This window comes from Oncorhynchus nerka, linkage group LG13 (genome assembly GCF_034236695.1).
Source record: "Oncorhynchus nerka isolate Pitt River linkage group LG13, Oner_Uvic_2.0, whole genome shotgun sequence".
NCBI lineage: Eukaryota > Metazoa > Chordata > Actinopteri > Salmoniformes > Salmonidae > Oncorhynchus > Oncorhynchus nerka.
The window spans coordinates 62,888,697-62,908,250 of record NC_088408.1 but is presented as its reverse complement, the minus strand read 5'-3'; the positions used below and the strand labels follow the sequence as shown (position 1 = coordinate 62,908,250).

Below are 19,554 nucleotides of genomic sequence, written 5' to 3'. Positions count from 1 at the left end.
GACACAACCACAGGCTCAGGATGTCACTCAAGGTGTCACAAAGACAAAACTATGACAAAATAAATGGGTAGCCTGTAGAGAGTTTCTATGACGGAACATTATAAATGAAGGCAAACATCTGTGCCAATTGTGCGTCAAAACGAATAAACATACAGACCAGGACAAGCAAGCCAACATAACAGATGAAGACACAATCAAATGAAAGGAATATGTCACCATACAATAGATACAAGCAAACCCAGGCAATCATACAGAACAAACAATCATTATGTTAACATCTAAAATAAACAAACCAACACATAAACAGGCCAACAAATACTTCAAGTTTTGCAAACAAACAAGAGGCATAATATACTGTATATATGCATATTTTTTTTTGGAGGGGATAGGAAGGAGTGAGCTCTAGAATGGAAAGGTCTTATGTGCTGAAATGTGTATCTCAAAATATAGAAACAAATATATTCATGGCAATAACTTGCATTCCCAATATATTTAAACATGGCATTGATGTTTAAAATATATTGTCACATATGTGTGCCATATCCTAGCTGAATAATGATTATACTACAGAGTAATTGAAATGTATTTAAGATACATCATATGTTTTTTCCATCAGTGATGGTTCAGTTGCTGTGGCTTTATAATGGGGACACTTTCACTTTGGATGCTCATTTGTTTGTTTGCCTATGAATCATTATATAATCATTATATTCATACGTAACTCTGGATTTCAATTGATCACACAAGGCAGCCCAAAGGTAGAGAACTGAAGTAATTTTCTCTTTATCTCGCATTTTTACACTCAAAGCAATTGGGTTAACAACTCTGACAACTGAACCACGTGAAAAAACAGATTGCCGTAGATGAAAGGTTATGATGTGTGTGTGTGTGTGTGTGTGTGTGTGTGTGTGTGTGTGTGTGTGTGTGTGTGTGTGTGTGTGTGTGTGTGTGTGTGTGTGTGTGTGTGTGTGTGTGTGTGTGTGTGTGTGTGTGTGTGTGTGTGAATACAGAGTAATATTAGATCTTGTGTACATACAGATGTAGGATCTTCATATGAACCAGTTTGATACAGCCGGGGAGTAAATACTGCAGCAAAAGGAAATGTAAATTATTGCGTGGATTATAATAGACATTTGTTTATGGTGTTTGATACATTTTTTTGATATGGCAAATCAGGTCTGACATTTTTAAGTGGAAATTAACATTTTTAGAGTACTTTTTAAATATCGAATACACTCCAAGTTTGCATTTCCTGCTGTGCAGCAACAAAAGAGTGAGCAAATTAAGATCCTACATCTGTATGTGTTTAGGAATGCTTTTGACATTCTGTAGGTGTGTACTGTATAAGTAACTGCGCTTTTGAAGGAGGTGTGTGTGTGTGTGTGTGTTTGGTTGTATTTATTGTATTTGCGTATCATGTTGACCTGTATGGATGAGAGGGCATTATTGTGAGTGTGGGTGTCTAGATGACATTTTGTCGATGTTGCAGTCCTGTTGTTCTAGTGAAAGCAGAGCTGGCGTTGAGGGATTGCGAAAAATGACATGAGTGAAGGACTGAGTTTACCTGGCAAACTTACTTTTCCAAAATAAAACAAAATAATGAAAATGTCAAAGGAGCAATGACAGTCTCCTTTGAGATTTAGTGTCATCAAAATAAATCAATAAATCAACCAAATGAAACCAAATAAGAATGCTACTGCCATGAAACACAGTTATTGACCTGTCAGCGTGTCGTGCTGCATGCTTATCCATAGAGTTGGAAAAGAGGACACACCTTCTATCTTTGCATTTGATCGCTTCTGTGACAGTATGGGCGGAGGTCATTAACTGGCAGCGCCGCTGAGGGCTATCGCCATCTCTTCTTATTCTATGAGTTTATTGGCGAGCCATAAAGAAACTGAAAAGGTGCAGACTTCCACCTACTGTGCAGGAGTGTGTATAATCTGAAAAGGCACAACGTGAAGGTTGGTGATTTACTGCCACCTGAAGTGCTGAAATGTTTTTTCAGGAGTATACAGTACCAGTCAAAAGTTTGGACACACCTACTCAATCAAGGGTTTTTATTTGTTTTTACTATTTTCTACATTGCAGAATAATAGTAAAGACATCAAAACTATGAAATAACACATATGGAATCATGTAGTAACCCAAAAAGTGTTTGTCACACCAGCCTTCGCTTTGGCTCCCCCTCCTGTCCAGCTCAGGCATTCGGCGTCGCCGGCCTTCTAGCTGCCGCCGAACTGACTGCTGGCAAACCCCCTTCACTCATCAACCCCGATCTCGTTTCGTCATCATTACACACACCTGGTTCCAATCCCCAATCTCCCTCTGCCATTTGTCTTTGTCGGTCATTGTAAATGTTACTTGTTTTCCTGAGAGGAATCTCTCCTACTATTTCCTGAGTACTTTATATTTTTCACTTTGGGTTCGCCCTGTGCCTTTTTGTTTATGAAGAAATACTTTAAGCACAACAGCGTTGTAGCCACCTTTGCCTTGATTACAGCCTTGCACACTCTTGGCATTCTCTCAACCAACTTCACCTGGAATGATTTTCCAACAGTCTTAAAGGAGAACTTGTTGGATGCTTTTCCTTCACTCTGTGGTCCAACTTATCCAAAACCATCTCAATTGGGTTGAGGCCAGGTGATTGTGGAGGCCAGGTCATCTGATGCAACACACCATCACTGTCCTTGGTCAAATAGCCCTTACAAAGCCTGGAGGTGTGTCCTGTTGAAAAACAAATTATAGTCCCACTAAGCGCAAACCAGATGGGATGGCGTATCGCTCCAGAATGCTGTGGTAGCCATGCTAGTTAAGTGGGCCTTGAATTCCAAATAAATCACAGACAGTGTCATCAACAAAGCACCATCACACCTCCTCTTCAATGCTTCACGGTGGGAACTACACATGAGGAGATCAATCCTTTCACCTACTCTGCGTCTCACAAAGACACAGCGGTTGGAACCAAAAATCTATCCATTGCTTATGTTTCTGGCCCAAGCAAGTTTCTTCCTCTTGTTGGTGTCCTTTAATAGTGGTTTCTTTGCAGCAATTCGACCATGAAGGCCTAATTCACGCAGTCTCCTCTGAACAGTTAATGTTGAGATGTGTCTGTTACTTGAACTCTGTGAAGCATTTATTTGGGCTGGTAGGCTGGTAACTCTAATGAACTTGTCCTCTGCAGCAGAGGTATCTCTGGGTCTTCCTTTCCTGTGGCGGTCTTCACGGGAGCCAGTTTCATCATAACACTTGAAGATTTTTGCAACTGCACTTGTTATTTTCCTTGTTATTTTCCTGATTGACTCACGTTCATGTCTTAAATGAATGATGGACTGTCGTTTCTCTTTGCTTATTTGAGCTGTTCTTGCCATAATATGGACTTGGTATTTTACCAAATAGGGCTATCTTCTGTATACCACCCTTAACTTGTCACAACAAAACTGATTGGCTCAAATATATAAAGAAGGAAAGAAATTCCACAAATGAACTTTTAATAAGGCACACCTGTTAACTGAAATGCATTCCATGAAGCTGGTTGAGAGAATGCCATGAGTGTGCAAAGCTGTCATCAAAGCAAAGGGTGGCTACTTTGAAGAATCTCAAAAATAAAAAATATATTTTGATTTATTTCACACTTTTTGGTTACTACATGATTCCATATGTGTTATTTTATAGATTTGATGTGTTCACTATTATTCTACAATGTAGAAAATATTAAAAATAAAGAAAAACCATCTAATGAGTCGGTGTGTCAAAACCTTTGACTGGTACTGTAATACATTGGCTCATCCCTTCTACTGACCTAGATGGAATTCTGGGTTCCCTCCTCAACCCATAAGAAGTCCCACCCAGTTCACTACATACAAATGGAAAAACCTTCAATGGTGCTGCCCATGCTAAAACAGACTTTGTGGCAAGTGCACCCTCTATCCATCTCTATGTGCATGTCTGACTAAATAGCTGCCCCTTGACGAGGGTTCAGTGATGGCATGGCAGTGAGGCTGGAATGGTGTAGGGAGGGGAGGGGACGGGGAGGGGTCTAATTATCGATTTACTGGCATTCTGATTGAACACAGCAATGTTGGTATGGACCATTATTACGCCAGGTTCCATGAGCTCGAAATTGATTTTCGACCATCCAGAGTTTTGAATTCAGCCTGTGCTTTAGCTTCCTACTATGCACATCTGAAACAAAGAACGACAGCATTATTTCAGATCTCTTCGCTTTGGGCTAGTCCTTCCATTCTATACACTCTCAAACATGCACGCACACACTCTCTTACAAAACTGATGGTGTATTCAGAGAGCAATCATATATCTTATTTCAGTCAATGACTAAATTACTAAGCAATGTTACCTGCTGTTACACATCACCTTACCTTATCAATGAGATAAGGTGAGCTTTTAGTGATCTGTCCTCAGGTTTTGTCAGAAAATCGAATATGGGTATTTTTTTATGGCAATATTGCATTCGCATGACCCGTGTGAATAAGAACGAACCAGGTCACCAATGTCTTTTTTTGAGCTAATAAAGTTCCCCATGAAACTGGGGACTGACATGAGAGATTCCAAGTGTGTGGCATTTCAGCACCTGGATGACTTCAGCTAGTCTGATGAGTGTGCGTGTGTGTGGGTTTGTGTGTGCACCCTGAGGCAGTAAGCCTTACACTCCGTGCTCAACTCTCCACCCCCCCTCCACCCACCCACCCCAATGTGGGCTTACGGTCGATCTGGTCGGCGAACACCTCTCCATAGATCATCCAGTAGGGCATGAAGAATATGTTCCGAGCCAGCATCCAGGACGGGTCCTCATTGGGGTTCAGGATGGCCTGCCGAGCCACCCCAAAACTCATCAACACCACCAGCATGATTATCACAAAGTACATCATGTCAATCATCTGAGAGGGAGACAAAAAAAGGAGTGGGAGGGAGGGTGGAAGGAAGGAAGGAGAAAAGAGGGTGAGAAGAGGGAGACAAGGAGAATGTTAGCTGACTGACTGCTCCTTAATTAGGAAAAACAACTTTTAGCCACTTCTGTGCTGGTATATCAAAGTGATGTGTGTGTTATGTTGTAATCTCAAACAGCTCTCTCAGACATGGGAAGCTAACAGACATCTCTGTCCTTTGATTCTTCCCCTCATCTAGTCTTCTTGACACTGTTATAACACACTCTCTGATCATTCATGAGCAAAGGCAGAATAGAGTTGAGGCTAAGGGCTTTTGTCAGGACACAATGTGCCGAACACATACTCAGGACTTCGACTCCCTATAAAAGGAACTTGATATAACTCATTCATATTTATAGCTACACTATACGGTTCCTTCGGAAACTATTCAGATCCATTGACCTTTTCCACATTTTGTTACGTTACAGCCTTATTCTAAAAGCAATCTACACACAAAACCCCATAACAACAAAGCAACAACAAAAAACGTTTTTTTTTACAAAAGTTTGCAAATATATTAAAAATAAAAAACAGAAATACCTGATTTACATAAGTATTCAGACCCTTTATTTTATCACGAGAGTCAAAATTGAGCTCAGGTGCATCCTGTTTTCATTGATCATCGTTGAGATGTTTCTACAACTTTATTGGAGTCCACCTGTGGTAAATTCAGTTGATTGGACATGATTTGGAAAGATCCCACAGTTGACAGCGCATGTCAGAGCAAAAACCAAGCTATGAGGTTGAAGGAATTGTCCGTAGAGCTCAGAGACAGGATTGTGATGAGGCACAGATCTGGGGATTAAAGGTCCCCAAGAACACAGTGGCCTCCATTATTCTTAAATGGAAAAAGTTTAGAACCACCAAGACTCTTCCTAGAGCTGGCTGCCCTGCAAAACTGAGCAATCAGGGGAGAACGGCCTTGGTCATGGACGTGACAAAGTACCCAATGGTCACTCTGACAGAGCTCTAGAGTTCCTATGTGGAGATGGGAGAACCTTCCAGAAGGATAACCATCTCTGCAGCACTTCACCAATCAGGCCTTTATGGTAGAGTGGCCAGACAGAAGCCATTCCTCAGTAAAAGGCTCATGACAGCCCGCTTGGAGTTTGCCAAAAGGCACCTAAAGACTCTCAGATCATGAGAAACAAGATTATCTGGCCTGAATGCCAAGTGTCACATCTGGAGGAAACCTGGCACCATCCCTAAGGTGAAGCATGGTGGTGGCAGCATCATGCTGTGGGGATGTTTTTCAGCAGCAGAGACTGGGAGACTAGTCAGGATCAATGCAAAGATGAACGGAGCAAAGTACAGAGGAATCCTTGATGAAAACCTGCTCCAGAGTGCTCAGGACCTCAGATTAGGGTGAAGGTTCACCTTCAAACAGAACAACGACACTAAGCACACAGCCAAGACAATACAGGAGTGGCTTCGGGACACTGGCCCAGCCAGAGCCCGGACTTGAACCCGATCGAACATCTCTGGAGAGATCTGAAAATAGCCGTGCAGCAACACTCCCCATCCAACCTGACAGAGCTTGAGAGGATCTTCAGAGGAGAATGGGAGAAACTACCCAAATACAGGTGTGCCAAACTTTTATTGTCATATCTAAGAAGACTCAAGGCTGCAATCGCTGCCAAAGGTGCTTCAACAAAGCACTGAGTAAAGGGTCTGAATACTTATGTAATTGTCATATTTCATGTTTTTATTTGTAATAAATAATAAATCGAAAAAACTATTTTTGCTTTGTCATTATGGGGTATTGTGTGTAGATTGGCTTGGTGTAAGCAATGATTGTATGGACTTTCAACCATTTTTAAATCCATGACACGGAGTGTGCAAGTGCAGAGAATCGGGACACAGCCAGTGGCACATCCCGCCCTCTCACCATCTTGCCGATCATCATGACGTATGGGCCCAGGTACTTGTTGACGCCAAAGATGTCGAGCAGCCGGATGTACCAATAGATAATGTTAACGCAGTAGATGACCCTTCCGTAGCTCATGAATGGTGGCTCCTGGAGACGGAGAACCATGCCCACGGAGAAAATGAGGATGGCCATGAGGTCCGTGATGTTCCAGTACTCCTGGAGCCACACCTTCACCTTCTGCAACAGCTTCCCTGGCTCCGACATCAGAATCTGGGGAGGTAGACAAGGAGGGAGGAATGGAGGGAAAGAGAGCGAAAGAGACGCATTTCAGTGTGCTCGCCATAAGAGGGCAGTGTGAGCCCATTTATTAAAGGTCACAGAGCGTCCTGAAGACTCTTCTACATAAATGGCTAAAGGTTTGGACACAGTAATTAACGCTTATGTACGTTGTTTTTTGCTCATGTATTTTATTTGATCTTGACCATTGGAAAATCTGTGGTTAATTGCCTAGATTGACACACTTCAAAATGTGCAACCCCTCCCTCTAGCATTTATCTGTGTTATAAATCAAATGTGCGTATGTTTGACTGTATTGAGAACTCCATGAGTTCAGTCATCTCTCTGCATGTGTGTGCCCTGCCCTACCTCTCTCATCTTCTCGATGCCATTGGTGAAGATGTAAGCGATGACTATCCACTCCTGCGGTGAGGGCCACAGGTCCATCTTCACCAGCACAATATAGTTAAACAGCATCAGATACGCCACATAGGCCATCTGGGGACAAACACACAGTGTCAGGGCCTCTCGGAGCACGTGGGGGGTCTTCACTGCATCCAGAGGGTCTTACAGATGACATAGGTTGTTGGAGGTTGGTCTTAATGGGGCAATCTGCAGTCGAAATAATAACAAAGCGGATTCCCCACCACTTTTGGTAGAAAGCTGAGCGATGGAACTGGAGAAATGTAACCACTCTCACATCCATAGACATAGCAATGGAAGCAAGGACCGACCATGCAAGATATCAAAATTACAGGTAAGCATGTTTTGAAGCATTTTTTTGTAAAGCATTTACATTTACAATGTTTACTAAACATTGGAGTAAAACAAGCTTATATTTTAGGTTCTGATATGGTATGACAGTTGAACTAAACACATTATATTCTTTGAGAATCAATGGGTTCATACAGGATCATTAATTGATCAATTCTAAAAATGGATGTGGCAGCTGCTGATTGCCCCATTGAGTAGTCTTAGAAGGCAATCAAATTGTTTTAGCAAGGAAAGTTAGGTTGCACTGCGGTATAGGTAGAAGATTTCTTAGTACCCATCACTGTACATAATGGTATAACCTTTAGAGTCTCAAGACAAGGGGGGAGGCATGTAATGTAGTGACCTCATGGAGCCTGCTTTACGAACTAGTCTAGTTAGTGGACCCTTTCCAGTCTCAACAACTTACTACAGAATTTGTTTTAGCAGGTAAGTTGACTGAGAACACATTCATATTTACAGCAACAACCAGGGGGATAGTTACAGGGGAGAGGAGGGTCGATGAATGAGCCAATTAGGAAACTGAGGATGATTAGGTGGCCATGATGGTATGAGGGCCAGATTGGGACTTTAGCCAGGACACCAGGGTTAACACCCCTACTCTTACAATAAGTGCCATGGGATCTTTAGTGATCACAGAAAGTCAGAACACCCGTTTAACAATCCATCCGAAAACACACAGGGCAATGTCCCTGTGTAGCGTGTCCCTGTGTAGTTTCAGAGGCAAGCCAAAAGTAGGACGCAGGGTTGTAAATGTTGCTGACCGAACTGGATCCCACCGCAGGGAGCTAAAAAGTACAATACAGCGTGACAAGACCGAGCATCTGTCGCTAAAATGAATCCATACATTTTACATGGGTTTTTTTCTGACCGGCACGGCGATAGAGCGGGAGAGATCGGCTTTCCATTAAGTGTTTCTTTTTTTACCTCCATGAATACGAGATAACCCTGCCTGCTAGGGAGTGATTGTGATGTTTCCATTGGATCGGCAGATTGAAAGAGGCAGCATGAAAGATGAAGACATCGATATTGCCAAATTAAAATGTCCAGCCTGTAGATACGATGCACGCAGACAATGCACACAGACACAGAAGCAAGCCCTGGGTCACACACTGCATCTATCCACTGGGCTCTCAAAAGGGTTCATTGTGAAGGGGTAAGGTTCTACATGAAATCTTTTTAATTCAGAAAACCCTATGGTTCTAGGTAGCAACACACCCTGACAGCAGACTCACTGTGTGAAACCAGAACTTGACGATGGGGGCGTTGTAGAACTCGTAGATCTTCCGGCCCATGGGGATGAGCCGGTGTCTATTCTGGACCTCCCCCACACCCTTCTTACGAGACGCCTCCGTGCTTACCTTACCCAGCATGGCCTGGGGCATCCCACCCAGAGAGACAGAAAGAAAGAGATGGAGAGAGATACGAAGATACAGGAGAGAGAGAATAAACAAATTAAAGAGCATTAGAGCTGTTCCTACAGTACACGTTAGTTGCATGAGCATAAGCAAGCACAGGCAAACTCATTCCGAATGTTGCATGTTAGGGACATGGAGTGCTGGTGAGGATGATGACACATATGACGGAGACAAACACTTACGGATCGAGTCTCAGACGACAGTGACGGACAGTAGAGAGAGAGAGAGAGAGAAAAAGAGAGTGAAAGAGAGAGAAAGAGAGAGAGAGAAAGCAAAGAAGAGAGAGGACAGCAAGGAGGAAAAAAGATGTCTGACATCCATTTCTAGGACTCACAGTAACACAGTTTGTCATCCATGACAGGGAGTGTCAAATCCCAGAGGTTATGATCATGGATGCCCATACCACAACACACCGCTGAGGAGTCAGCAAATTGTATTTTATTGTATTGTATTGCATGTTTTGGGAAAAGGGAGATACACCTCGCGATGAAAGAGCCAGATGCATGTGAAAATCACAATGCCATGCCAACATGCATATTTACACTGCATCTGGGTTGGGAGTGTCAGGGATTACAGTGTGTTTTTGGAGGCATCTGAGGATGACTTGCAATACAATACCGATGTATGTAGCATAGCATGTATTTGTATGAACCTGTCTGAGTCATAGTTCGGTTCTGGGCTGCATTTGAACATTCAGAAACCAGCAGCTCACAAGGCCAAGCGGAAGAGCTCATGACAGATGTAATCCTTTGGCAGAGTTTATTTTTGGGGTGTCGAAGAACTCTCTCATCAGCATTCTCATAAACTCCTGTTCCCAATGAGTTTTTGCGCCGGCTGGCTGACTAAATGCAGATGACAACATGTACCACAATGTCTATTTAGATGGACCGAGTCACCAATTGCCAGTTCTGCATTAAGCGAGGGTGTTCAAACAGTCAGGCTGTGTCTGAAGTGGAACACTATCCCCTATATAGTGTATTACTTAGGGCCCTAGACACGGTTTCCCGATAGCGATGGAACTTAGCCTTGCGAGTGTTTTAACAATGCATCTTTCCAACAACGGCCCAAAACAACACGCAGAGTGAACGTTTGGTAAGTGCTTCGCTGAGGCATGTGTCAAAACTGATGGGCCTGAAAAGAAAGGCTACGCTGCTCTTTGATCAGCTTTCTCCATTCAAATCTTACCTTAACATTAGAATTATTGCACAATACTGATGACGAATCAGCTCCTAGCCAGATATTATTACCTACGGCTGCAAATATTAGGCGGCTTATTGCTTACCCTATAATAATTCACTAAATCCACAAGCGATTAACAGTATTTCAATATGATTGAAATAGGCCTGTAACCTAGGCTATTTATATTTGAATGCACCTATCTCAGTTTTAATTTGAAGCATCTTCTTATTTGTAGTCAACTTAGTTCAGAAGTTTTTACAGTCACAGAGAGGCAGATAAACCATGTGATTCTACGTTTAGCAGAGATCTTCTGTGTATAGAAACGCGGGGAGGGCAAAAAAGGCATCTAACGACGCACTTCGCTGTTCTACGAGTGGTCTGAGGAAGGCGTTCGATTACGAACGTTTTCAAGTGCAACGTCACCAACGATGGTTTTGGGAAACAGCTCTGAGATTTAACGATGCTCCTACGAAGGTTTGAGCAATGAACTTAGCCTTAAGATGCTTTTGCGAAACCAGGCCCTGGTCAAAAGCGGTGCACTACACAGGGGATAGGGTGCCATTTCAGACACACCCACAGACTGTGCATCAGCGCAGGCCAGGCAGGCAGGCACAGTTAGTAACCTGAGCAGCTTAAAGCTGCTGCCGTAAATCAGATGAGCGACACTCTCTCTTAGCAGCATGCAAGTTGATGCATGGTTGCCAGCGCCACTGGTGAAAATGAGGGGCAGCAGTCGCATATGGTACTGTACCTCTAGTAAGACCTTGGCTAGGAATGGGAGAGAGGGAGCGAGATAGGGGAAAGAGAGAGGGGAAAAGACAAAGAGAGTGAAAGGAACAGGGAGAGAGAGAGAAGGGGGGAAGGGAAAGAGAGACAGAGAGGGAGGGAAAGCAAAAGAGAGGGGGAAAGGGAGAGGGACACAGAGAGAGAGAGAGAGAGAGAGAGAGAGAGAGAGAGAGAGAGAGAGAGAGAGAGAGAGAGAGACATACACAACGAGCCTACGCCGGCAAAACAGACTGAGACGTTACAACTCCACAACCACGTCTTCGGCCGCGACCACAGGAAATGAGAAGCGGGACGACAGGTAGGTTTGGGGGCAGGGCAGAGCTGTTCTTACTGCCCCTCTGGTTGGCCGTAATAGGGTAGGGACTAGGCTTGGATCAGAGTGTAGGGACAATAATAATGGAGTGTGTTTGTTACAGTTTTTCTCAATTTCTGAAACACTGAAACCCATTGGCTGAACAAAGTTCTCAGTTGCCTGGACTCATTTAGCTAATTATGCAGTCTGTTGTCAATACCTTAAACCATTTCACATGGTAAAACACAATTTGCAGATCTCACTTAGACTTTTCAGCAAAACTCTAAACACATTCTCATTCTCAAAACACATTCTGCACTCTAATGCACATGTCATCCTTACTAGTAAACACAAGTGGCAACAATCAAATGCAAATAGAGAACATATGTCATTGATTGAACACAACCACTCATAATTGATTTAACCTGTTTCAAATGATGCGACACAACCAATATAAGCCAGTTCAGAGAGCAAACAGGTTGTTGAAGGTGGGAAGAAGAAAGTCTGAGAATGGATAGAAGAAACAATGTGAGAGGACGAGGACGAGTGCGTATGCGAGGTGGGCGACGAGGAGGGCAAGAAAGAGGAAGAGGAGGACGAAGAGGAAGACAAAGAGTGGAAATATCTGATGAAATTCGAGCAACAGTTATAGATCAACAGTTATAGTTATAGTTAACTTTCTTGTCCATGGACTGACAATGAGGGAAGCAGGACTTAGAGTGCAACCCCATTTGAGCCGATTTTCTGTGTCCACCATAGTAAGGACATTCAGAGAAGAGAACAGGTACAGGATACTACTGTATTTTTGTAATTGTAAATTTACTGTACTACACTATATGCAGCTGTTTCAATAGACATTTGTAAAGTTAATCAATGTATGTATTGTACTGCATGAATATGTTTTGTAACTGCAAAACTACTTTTTGTGGAATTGCAAGGCTGCCACATGCAGGTGGAAGGACAGCTATATTCACTCGGGAGCAAGAGGCCGTTATAGTTGGCATGGTCCTTCAAGATAATGCAATACGACTCAGGAACGAGTGATACAAGACAACACACACTTCCAGGGATTCGACAGTGTGAGCATTTCCACAATTGACCGTGTCCTCCATCGTAACAGGATGCGAAGGAAACAAGTATACAGAGTACCTTTTGAGCGCAACTCACCAAGGGTGAAAGAACTGCGAGCTCAGTATGTGCAAGTAAGTGTACATTCAGAAACATTTACTGTAATCCAGATTGTCTACAGTACTAACACATACTATGTGAATGAAATTACTCTTCAGTACATACAATGTATGTGAATCAGAAGCCTAATTGTACTCTACAGTATAGCACTGTCTCTGTACGACTTACAAAATCTACACAGACAATATTTGACTTGGAATCCTTGGACAGACCCCATGAGTTCATCTTTGTCGATGAAGCAGGCTTCAATCTAACAAAGAGGAGAAGGAGAGGCCAAAACATGATTGGACAGCGGACCATTGTTGAAGTCCCTGGTCAACGAGGTGGCAATGTCACAATCTGTGCTGCTATCAGCAACCATGGTGTTCTACATCACCATGTTACACTCGGGCCATATAACACCCAGCACCTTCTAAGATGTATTGCCAATCTAAGAGATATTTTAGTAGCAGGTTCAAGAGCAGCAGGGTCAAGAGCTAAATGAGAATCCCATTCCCACCTATGTGATAGTGTGAGACAATGTCAGTTTCCACCGAGCTGCTCAGGTAAGGGAATGGTTTAACATCAATGGGCAGTTTATGACCTTGTACCTCACTCCATACTCGCCTTTCCTGAATCCGATTGAGGAGTTTTTCTCCTCTTGGAGATGGAAAGTGTATGATAGACAACCCTACATCAGAGTAAATCTGCTGCAAGCCATGGATTTAGCCTGTGGTGATATAGGTGAGGGATCATGTCAAGGCTGGATACAGCACACAAGAGGCTTCTTCCCCCGTTGCCTCAGGAGGGACAATATTGCTTGTGATGTCGACGAAGTGCTCTGGCCTGACCCAGCCCAAAGACAAGAAGTAGCACATTGATCACGTTTACTCCTTTGATTGTTGTCCCTTTTAGTATTGTATACTGTAGTACAGTGCATTGTAGGCTGTATACTTTACAATGGACAAATTGTATGGCCCTGAACATTGTGCTTTCCATTTATTAACAGTACTGACTGCTGCAGGGTACAGTAATGTAAAAATAGGGGTACAAGGTGGAGGAAGAACAAAAAACAAAATTGCAAAGAGCAAAGCAGAGTAGTAATTTCTGATCAATTTTGAGCTACTATGATAGAACATGTTTTTGTTCATCAAAAGACAATGACGGAAAAATATGAATATTGTTTTTGATTAAAAATGTACTTCTCCCTGAGAATGTGTTTTCTATTTTTCAGGTGTATTGTTTACTGACTGCTTGAGAGTGTATATCATTTTGATCACCTTGTTTATGATTTGAGAGCAGTGTTTGATTCTGAACACAGGTAAAACTGTTTTGAGGCGAATGTTTGATTTTGCGAGAGGAGTCAGAGGTTATGTAAATAGTGTTTGAAGATGAGGTTTGGAGCAAGGTTTCAGAAATTGTGTTTTAGCAATTGAGAAAAACTAGAGAGAGAGAAAGAGAGAGAGCGAGACTAAAGTGTGTGTACTTTAAGCTGGACATAAAAGTCGCCCCTAGAAGTCGCCCCTTACCACAGATCTTGGGGGGGGGGGGTTGAAAATATATCTGACCATGAAAAGCTGTGCTTCGAATTTTGTTTAGTTGAGGGGCAGGAGCTGGCTAAGGGTGTGTTCGAAATGCCCCCCTATTCCCTATATAGTAGGGAATACTAATAGGCTTCCATTTCAGACGCAGCCTGCGTGTGTATAGTCTGAAGGCAGGGCTGAGGTGGGTGCTCTCACCACGGAGTTGTACTGCGTCTCACAGTAGGATCTTACTGTGAACTCCATGTCCTCTTCCTCCTTTTCTTTGGCGGGCTCGGGCTCTTCCTCCTCCTTCTCCTGCAGGTAGGTGTCCTGGTCTTGAGGCATGTACGACATCTCATCCTTGTTCTTAAACTCCAGACTCAGGATGGACGGAGGCAGCAGCAGGCCCAAGATCACCTGGGCAGGGGGGTGGAGTTAGACACATGGAGGGGCAATACACACAAACAGATACAGGGACGCTGCTTCAAAAGTTGTCACGTGGCACGACGTTGGAAGAGTTATGGTCATATTGCGTGGGTCCACTGCATGTCAGTGTTTTCGCCGATCAAGTGACAAACTTGTTCCTTTCCATTCTTCCCAAAACAAATGTTATGAATACCCATGGTAATACCCATACTATGGTAAATCCCTCACATCTTGCAACTTTGATATTAAAAGTTGCTCAAATGTCTTGTTGAACCAGTGGATCTGTATAAAGACACAGGTGAGCACACACACATCCACGCCACACACACTCCCAAATACACACATACACGCAGACACACAGACACCACCATTCGTATCCCACATGTCCATATTATTTTGGAGCTCGTCACTGTGAAATTGCATAATGCTATGGCTGACGTGCAAGTGAGATAGTTTGCGTGTTTGATGCAGTGGAGACGAGCGAGCTTATCTGAGAATCAATTAAAGAGGCATTAGTCCAGACAGCTAGAGATGGTTAGAGTAGCAGAGAAATGAGAAGAACACACAGCCAGGGGATAAAGGATATAATCAAGCTGTTAACACCTCCACTACATTAAAGTCAGACAAAAGGGGGATGAGGGGCGTGAGAGAGGGGTATTAGGGAGTGGAATGTAAAGGGAAGTGTCGTTAAACTGTGGAGGGAGATATCTGTTTCAGGTCTGTGCAGCAGGCCAGAGTCGTATCCATTAGTGCACACCGTAGAAAAACATTTTGCAACAAAATACGAAAACAAGCGTTTCTCATTGGACAAGTTCAGGTAGTTCCTTCCTGTTTCAGTCTGTTTTCTTCCGTCTGGTGCCTAGTGAATACAACCCAGACAGGGAGGTGTGTGTGGTGGGGCTTTATAGGTCATGAGTGTGTCTGTTTACCAACCAGCTCTATACTGCACCTGGATTCATCCTTGATCCTTCTTACACACAACCAACCAGCGGCCCCATGCACAACTACTCAAAATAAGAAATGACTGTGCCCTTTCATGACCTAAGCAGCTGTATGCTGTCAAACCTCAGCCAACTCATTGGCTAACCTACTTGCCTGGGCTGAGTAATAGCACAAACCTTTACAGTGTAACTGTAGGTGAGTAAATCAAGATGAACAGTGTTAGGAATGGTCAAACGACAGCTCAAATATGGGATATCATTTGCCATTATGCCCAGCGGGTCAAACAGGGTAATTGCAACATGTTTTTCCAGCTGGGTATGGTAATGCTTCACCTTCAATTAAAATCTACAGTAGTCTACAATAAAATCTACTTCCATAAGTATGTCTGTCAGTCAATCAGTCAGATGGTCAACCTCTGAAACCCCATTTAGACAATGCACCGTGTGACCCCTGGCCCTTCTGACCTTCAGCCCAGAGTTCTTGCGCATGCGCAGGCGTCCCATCCACATGTCAGTGAGCAGCATCTGGCTGCAGGTGTGGGCGATGAAGTCACGGTGCTTGGCGGCCACGGCCAGCTGCAGGCAGGTGGCATTACTCCAGTTCTTCAGCTCATAGGTCAGCAACTTCATGGCCATCTGCTCGTCCTGCTTGTATGACTGGTCCAGCAGCTCCACAGCCAACTGTCCAAACTCTCTGAAACACACACATAGGATGTCACACAGTGAATGTTTGAGATGAACTACGCTACATTGCAGTTTGACATATAAACATAATTAAGTGTTATACCATGGCATTGCGAAATACCCCTTTCTGATTGGCTTGAAGGGCATTCTAGAGCGTGCATTATTTCCCTATAACGCACAGTATATTTGCACGGTAGAATTCAATGGCTATAGTTTATTTTTACAAGATTTGTTTGAGCTGCTTTTGAATGTGAAAGTCGAATTGAAAACAGTATTGGTATTGTTGATTGTTTTGATTTTATTTTTTATAGTAAGCTAGGACTGATGGTTTGATTAGCTAAACTAGCAAGTCTGTTTGTTTGGATACCACAGCAACTACTGTAGCTATCTAGTAAACCTGCTCGCTGCTTTTTAAAATACATTTGACCTTTATTTTATTTAACCTTTATTTACTTCAGTGGATGTTGAACACATTTCTACCAGCAAATGAACATATTTCTAGTGGCAATTATGTTAAATTATAGCCATGGTATGATTTGACTATGTTGGTAACCTGTTGTATCATACAGCACCAACATTAAAGCACAAACATTAAAATTCCACAACATACCCATATAAGTGTTCTGAGAGAGATGCTAACAGAGCGTTCGCAGTCTATTTTCTAGGCTGTGCCTCTTATATAATGGAAAGCTTTGCTACACACATGGAAACGCACATATACAAACACACACGCACGCACGCCCACACACACACACACACACACGCACGCACACACACACACGCACGCACACACACACACGCACGCACGCACGCACGCACACACACACACGCACGCACACACGCCCACGCACGCACGCACACACACGCACACACACACACACACACACACAAACACACACACACACACACACACACACACACACACACACACACTAGTCAAAGGATTAAGATAAGACTTCAACAGCAAGCTGGTCAAAATCTCTGCGGAAAATAAAAACCAAATGGGTTTGCACTTGGCAGAAAGAGTGGTGTCAGGGCTTTGAGGAGTATGGCAGTATGTGTTTGGGTGTGTGTGTGTGTGTGGCACCTGTGAGTTCTTTCCTATAACCAACTTCCAACATTTCCATAACAGTCTTTTTAATTGAGCAAGAACACACACACACACACTTTCATCCCACACACATGCCATTAGCTAAACTACATGTGTGTCATTAGCTAGAGTATGTGTGTTGGTATTATTAGTTGCATTTATCTATGGCGTCCTATGAGATCTGTGTGTTATCTAAAGCAGGTCACGATGTGAGGAGGAGTGTGGATGCTGCTCCATTGCCGACTCCCAGCTCAACTTTAATCATTCAGAAGAAAACTTTCCATAAGAGGCACAGCCTAGAAAACAGACTGCGCACGCTCTGTTAGCATCTCTCTCAGAACACTTATATGGGTGTGTAATGGAATTTTAATGTTTGTGCTTTTCTTATAACTATTTTCTGTGTTCTATCTATGTGCTGTTCATGCAAGTGGCTGAACAAATCCTCACTATCAGCAGCTGCAATTTGGCAGTACGCCCAGACCTTGTTTTGAGAATGAACGAAAGATATCTCAGTTTCAAGGTCTCAGTTTAGAGATAAGAAGCCTCGTGAGATATTGGTCTGTCACATGTTGTGAACCAGTATTGGTCAGTCACATGAATGAAACAAAACAGAAATTATGAATTAATTATGCTAAATCATGCAAATATAACTTGTCTGTGTATAGCCATATAAAAGACAACTGCTGGGACTGCCCAGACAGAGCTCTTGATTGACATGTGTACTATGGTGCATTGAGTTGGTTGGAACCTCCCCAGCATGCTGACAAATAAACAATGATTAATTTAAGATTGACTTTGAGTGTCCTGTGTAAGAATTCCCATGGCAATTTTGCGTCACAAACTGGATTATGGATTCTGCCTGCGGAGCTTTCCAGTGGGGGTCTGTGAGGAAAACTGGTGTCACATTTTATGAAGTGCGAGGGACATTCCGATCTGACCAAAAGAGGACGAGGACCCAACCAGACCAGACCCTTGCTATGAGCCTCCCAGGAGGAGACACATCATCTGCAAACAATTGACGGCACCTGATTTCAGTAAGTCAATGTAAATGAACCCGTATAAATATATATATACAACCAATAAAAATGAACATAAATATGTAGAAGTAGGGTACCACTAGCCTACAAGATAACACAAGGTGTTTTTGATTTCGGGGTGTTATTTACATTTATGGGAAGCGGCAAGACTACAGAGCCTATAGAGACCATAGTATTTATGGAATTATAAACTATTGATACTATGATGCTGAGGGACTGTAGATGCTGAGGGACTATAGATGCTGTAGGGACCATAGATGCTATAACTATAGGGACTATGGTGCTATGATATGGGAGGATAAGCTGAACGATTGATATTTGGATAACAAGAGCTGATTGGCATTTGGATAAGAAATTATTGAAATGATTACTAATAAGATTGGAATTTGACATTAGGATAATTAGCTGATTGAAATGTTGATAATAAGAGGATGGAAAGCTATTTAAGCTATTTAAGCTATTTAGTATTGAGTGAATCAGAGCTGTCAGGGGACTAGCTTAGATGTGAAAGAGGTGAATGAATGCCACAACCAGTTCTTTGTGAGCTGAGTTTTCCAGTTCTGTGTGAGCGGATCTGTAACGTTATCTAGGGGTCTGTCCAACACTGCCATTGGATCTACAGGTAGAGGATAACATGTCTCAGAAATCATATACATAACATGTCTCAGAAGATAACATGTCTCGTTAGTAACGAGGATAACATGTCTCGGAGATTAACATGACTTTAGATTATATGAGGATAATGGAATTTGATGTATAATGTTATTATGTATGGAGATATGAAAGAAGAGAGAACTATTTCCAAAAATGCTGGCTGTTAAATAGAACTAGTGTAAATGTCAAACCCCTGTATGAATAGAACACGAGTCTAGAGGAGGAATTTGTGATGTCACACACGTGACATAATATTGCGTGACATAATATTGCGTATAATACTATGCCGATCTGATGAAGTAAGAATAGAAAAATAATAATAATATACAACCTGCACACCCACACGTAGACGTACGTGAGTGGTGAAAAAAGTATTCTGAGGAATGTTCAGAATGGTCCCTTTAAAGGCCATTTGAAGTATGATAAGGTTAAAGTGTTGTATGGGACTTGACTTTCCCATAACCAATAAAACCATAAAGAGGAAAGGTAGAAGA

General features: G+C 42.7%; 1 protein-coding gene across 1 annotated transcript in view; it reads right to left on the bottom strand.

Annotated features, from left to right (window-relative positions):
* Positions 1 to 19,554, bottom strand: part of trpm3 (transient receptor potential cation channel, subfamily M, member 3) — a 126,930-nt gene that overhangs the window by 23,001 nt on the left and 84,375 nt on the right. Inside the window, 6 exon segments of the mRNA XM_065026991.1 lie at positions 4,682 to 4,898; positions 6,835 to 7,086; positions 7,462 to 7,590; positions 9,099 to 9,219; positions 14,488 to 14,645; positions 16,061 to 16,289. Coding sequence (XP_064883063.1) covers positions 4,682 to 4,898; positions 6,835 to 7,086; positions 7,462 to 7,590; positions 9,099 to 9,219; positions 14,488 to 14,645; positions 16,061 to 16,289 — 1,106 coding nt within the window.